Source organism: Mesitornis unicolor, unplaced genomic scaffold, assembly GCF_000695765.1.
Source record: "Mesitornis unicolor isolate BGI_N332 unplaced genomic scaffold, ASM69576v1 scaffold22829, whole genome shotgun sequence".
NCBI lineage: Eukaryota > Metazoa > Chordata > Aves > Mesitornithiformes > Mesitornithidae > Mesitornis > Mesitornis unicolor.
Genome location: NW_010205514.1, coordinates 7,985 through 13,191, shown reverse-complemented (window position 1 = coordinate 13,191; position 5,207 = coordinate 7,985). Strand labels below are relative to the sequence as shown.

General features: G+C 39.2%; 1 protein-coding gene across 1 annotated transcript in view; it reads left to right on the top strand.

Moving 5' to 3' along the window:
* The window catches only part of MCM4 (minichromosome maintenance complex component 4), a 10,610-nt gene that overhangs the window by 3,975 nt on the left and 1,428 nt on the right, over window positions 1-5,207 (top strand). Inside the window, exons 10-13 of the mRNA XM_010191453.1 lie at window positions 1,277-1,536; window positions 3,027-3,392; window positions 3,682-3,809; window positions 4,771-4,978. Coding sequence (XP_010189755.1) covers window positions 1,277-1,536; window positions 3,027-3,392; window positions 3,682-3,809; window positions 4,771-4,978 — 962 coding nt within the window. The remainder of the gene's footprint in view (window positions 1-1,276; window positions 1,537-3,026; window positions 3,393-3,681; window positions 3,810-4,770; window positions 4,979-5,207) is intronic.

The window sequence follows — 5,207 nt, the reverse complement described above, 5'->3', positions numbered from 1 at the left end:
TCCTTATAGACAAACTGATGGTTATGGGTTAAGTAAGGGGACAGTGAGATGGATTTAAAACTGGTGGAACTGTGGGGCTCAAAGCATTACAATCAGTGGCACAAAGTCCAGCTGGAGGTTGGTCGCCATAGGTGTACCTAAGAGGCCAATACTGGGGCCAGACACTGTTGGGTATCTTCACTGATGGCCTGGATGTTTGGACAGAGTCCACCCTCAGTGAACTCACAGACAGAAACAAAATTGGAAGGAAGCAATACTTGATAGACCAGATGTCTGTGTTACCCTTCAGCCAACAGCTTCCTGGGCTGCATTAGGAGGAGTGGTGTCAGCAGGCTGAAGTAGGTGAGGCTGCATCTGGAGTACTGTGTGCAGTTCTGGGCTCTCCAGTACAAGAGAGACATGAACAGCAAATGGCTGTGATAACTGGATGCTCTGTCATATGGAAAGGCTGAGAAAGCTGGGACTGCTCAGCCTGGAGAAAAGAAGGCTCAGGGCGATTTTACCAGTGTGTTTATAAATACCCGATTTGGGTTGGTGGTGTCAAGAAGACAGACTCTTCTCAGTGATGCACACTGGCAGGTCATGAGGCAACAGCACAAGTTGAAATACAGGAAATTCCAGTTAAAAGTAAGTTTTTACTGTCTGGGTGGTTGAGCCCCAGCAGAGGTTGCCTGGAGAAGCTGTGTGGAGGCACCATCCTTAGAGATACTCAAAACCTGGCTGGACGTGGGCTTTAGCAACCTGTTCAAGTTTACTCCAGTTTGAGCCAATTTCGAGATCCCTTCTGACCTTGATGATTTAGTCAGAATGTAGGTGAGGAAGAGGCAGTATCTTACAGGAGTTCATTCTGTCAGGGGAGTAAGTCTTGTGATACTGTAACCACATTCTATAAATCGCTTTAAAACAGCCACTGTACTGCTAGCTCTTAGACGTTAGAAATCTATTATTAAACTTGGCACTTACTAAAAAGGGGGGAAATGCTGACTTTAGACATAAGAGCAGGACTTTCAAAAGCATCAAGCCTTAATATTTTTCAAAAATGCTTAAGCATTTTCCTTGTTGAGAATAGTTCTTCTGGAAATGTTGAACACGTATGTACCTGCAAAAATAGGGTCTAGATGACTTAAATATGTTTCACTGACTTCTACATGACACTGGTAAATTAACTGAAGTATTTAGGCTGTTTTGAAAAGCTGTACTTTTCAAGGGAAAATGTAAAATTTTGCAAATTACCATTTTTTTCATATCTAATGCTGTGATTAAAAATTGTATTTAGGTATCTACAGGGCAGTCCCAGTTCGAATTAATCCAAGGGTCAGCACAGTAAAATCCATCTATAAGACCCACATTGATGTCATACACTATCGCAAGACAGATTCAAAACGCCTGCATGGTCTTGATGAGGAAACAGAGCAAAAAATGTTTACGGAGGAACGTGTGGCAATGCTAAAAGAGCTTTCTAAAAAACAAGACATATATGAGAGACTTTCTTCAGCACTGGCCCCAAGTATCTATGAGCATGAAGATATCAAAAAGGTAAATAAATTCTATATTTCTCTTGGAAGACATCTATTTATATGAAACTACATCTGTCATTATTGTATGCTGTAACAATGACTCGAGGCTTCAAAATTCAAAACACTGTATCTGAAACAGCCTTAAAATGCCATTGTCTTGTCAGGATGGAGTTGGTTTTAAGTGTATTGTAATTCTTGTCATGGCATTAAGGAGTGTCAATTAGAGGGAAGATATTGAAAACTGCAGGAAAGCAGCAGAACTGGGAAAACTTAATGGCAGAGTATGCAGCTTGGACATTTCTTGGAATGTGTATTATTGGTGATCAAAGAAAAGTAAGTAGTTACAACACAGTAAGTGATTGCTGAAAAGAGGCGTCTATGAGAGAACAGTAGCTTTAAAATGGCAAATTTTAAAATGACCCTGACTTATGGGATGGCAAAACAACTACTTTGAACTTCATCATTGCAAAAACTAGTCAGTAGTGGGTCTCAAGGTAAAGTCAGACACCAAACAATCCTCTTCAAGTATATTTTTCTAATTTTTTTTTTAATTACAGATCTGTATGTTAATCTATACATTATCATAGTTCACAAGTTTCTGAAATGGCTAGAGGTTGAATTCAAAACCACAACAATGTCCTACTGAAATGGAAATACAGTAATGACAATTTCATTTCTCGTTCTCTCCTTGTCATCCTAATAAGGCACACCAGGTGTAGGGGGTGGAGCTCAGGAAAGCTAGAGACCCTGAGGCAGGGGAGATTCTTCAGGTTCCGACCAAAATCTGTTCACAACAACATACAGAACTTCTGTCTTTAATACTTGAAAGTGCTTGAAACCCACATGCATTGGAGCACCAATACTCGGGAACCTCGAGGAACATAAAATGGGGCAAGTCATGCTGCTTGTGACTACTGAAGAGGTTTTACTGACTTCCGCAAGTTATTTTAAGTGAATGAGAACAGAACTGATACAAATAACTTGCTCCATGCCTCTGCAAGGTTTCTGTGCTGTATGAAATTGTGTAGAGGCTTTACATGAAGAAGCATACAGTTTTCCTCATTCTTTTCCTTGTTTCATTGTTGCTGACCTTTTTTTTTTCATTGATAGTATAGCATAAATACGCTGCTAGGAAAAAAAATAATAATACTGGAAAACAGTAAATTTCTAAACTGCTAAGTTTGAAAAGGAAAAAATATCCTCCATGATAGTTCTAGCTAAGTGATAAAATTACAAGCATATGCTTATACTGAGAATTCTAGAACTTTCAAAATACTGTAAGTTATTTAGTTTTGTCTTTGTTAACACTGCAAGCATACATTTTTAGTAAGTATAAAGTTGGATGATATCTATGAAGAATGAACCCTTTTAAAGACTTCTAAAAACAGTTTAAAGTGTTTTCTTCCATGTCTGAGTTAATTTTAGCAATGTTTCAGTTCAACAGGTGGATTTGCTTTGTTAACTATGCAAGAGGCGATGTTTAGATTTTTAAAGAGAGTATTTTTGTAGGGTATTCTGCTTCAGCTTTTTGGGGGATCGCGAAAGGATTTTACTCACACGGGAAGAGGCAATTTTCGCGCCGAGATCAACATTCTCCTCTGTGGTGATCCTGGTACCAGTAAATCACAGCTGCTTCAGTATGTGTATAACCTGGTTCCTCGAGGCCAGTACACCTCTGGCAAAGGGTCAAGTGCGGTTGGTCTTACCGCATACGTGATGAAGGATCCAGAAACACGGCAGCTGGTTCTTCAGACAGGTGCTTTGGTACTCAGTGACAATGGCATCTGCTGCATTGACGAGTTTGATAAAATGAATGAAAGCACGAGATCAGTACTGCATGAAGTGATGGAACAGCAGACTCTGTCCATCGCAAAGGTAAGTTTCTGTTTAATGGTAGGTTTTCTAGATTAAGCACGGTATCTGTTGGGCATCTGAAACCAAAAAGTTACCACAAGAACAAAGAATTACACTTTCCTGTTGTGGTCTAGCAAACTGCAGCACTCCCAGATGGTTTTGTTCTTGCTTTATTCTAAAAGGTTTTTTGCAAAGCAGTTATTTTCTACAGAATTCATTTAATAGCATCAGTGGTTTTGTCAAGTTGGGGCGGGGAATTTTGTTGGCACATAGTTGCAGTTGGTTTCAGAAATGTTTTTCATTTTGACAGGCTGGGATTATTTGCCAGCTGAATGCTCGTACATCTATCCTAGCAGCAGCAAACCCTATAGAGTCACAGTGGAATCCAAAAAAGACCACCATTGAAAATATTCAGCTTCCTCATACACTGCTGTCAAGGTACTCAACTCCCACTTGCATGTCTCCTTTGAGATACTACACTTCCTCTTGCGAAAATGATTAAATATACTAGAACAGAACAACTATGTTCTTTGTAGTGTAATGGAAAAATTTTGTAGCAATTATTTTATGTGCTGTTCTTACAACTTTGATGTCAGCAGAGAACTGCCTCTTAGTATTTACATACTGACCTTGAACAGAAGATCTAAAGATCTGTAGGATATACTTTATTTACTTCTGTATTTTTTTCTGTTGTTCCATGATGATCTCCTAAGAAAATAGTCATTCTGAAACTTACGGCATTGATAACTTCAGTGAAAACTCAGGATGTTTTTCTTAGCTCTGTAAAACTTGGAAAGTGAAGCTGATGATTCAGGAACTTGCAACAGAGGTGGCAGAATCTGAAGATCTGTGCCTGCTTCACGTTGTTCTGTAAAATTCAGTCAGGGAGGTGGCAGTGCTGGCCTTTTGGGTGATAGCTGTTAAAGCAACATTTAGCATCTGAGCCAAAATTAAACCATCTATGTGCTGCAGTTGCATTTTGTGAGGAATTCCCACAGTAGCTGGAAAACTGAAGCATATTGGTATACTGGGTATTCTGAGGACACCTACAGTTTAGATTTCAATTAGGAGCTGCTTAATTCAGCCAGGTTTTGTTCGTTTATTTTGTGTTTGGTGTGGGGGGTGTTTTGTCAGCATTGAACACAGGATCTGAATTTTGCAGAATGTATCTCACTTTCAGAGTTTCAAGCCTATAAGATGAAAGCCAATCCACTGTGCTGTTTTGTACTTTCAGAGTTCCAGAAAAACTATCTTTTCAGTTTTAATACAGCAACTTCTACTTAGGAGTTCTTTGACTTGAAGTCCTCTACCTCTACTTGTTAAGTCAAAAACCTTAAAACTAACTGCTTTAAATGGCAAGAAAGTATATGCACTAATACTGGATTCTTCTCCCATTCAGATTTGACTTGATCTTTCTAATGCTGGATCCACGTGATGAAGCTTATGACAGACGTCTTGCTCGCCATTTGGTTTCACTGTACTACCAAAGTGAAGAAAATATGGAGGAGGAATATATGGACATGGCAGTACTGAGGGATTACATTGCATATGCTCGTAGCTATGTAAATCCTAGGTTGGGTGAAGAAGCAAGCCAAGCCCTTATTGAGGTAAGGAAGTCACTGTTAATGATGTTCCAAGTCCTTACTGACTTGTCAGAAATGGCAAAATCCCCTTGTATGTATGCTTCCTGTACATACACAGTTTTTCTATAAGACTCTTCAGACATTTCTAAAAATCACCAGCATTTATAAAGGAAAAAGAGATCAGTATGGAAGTCATTCTGCACTCTGATCATTAGCTTTCAGATATGTTGGTTTTGGTTCTTACCTGATTAAT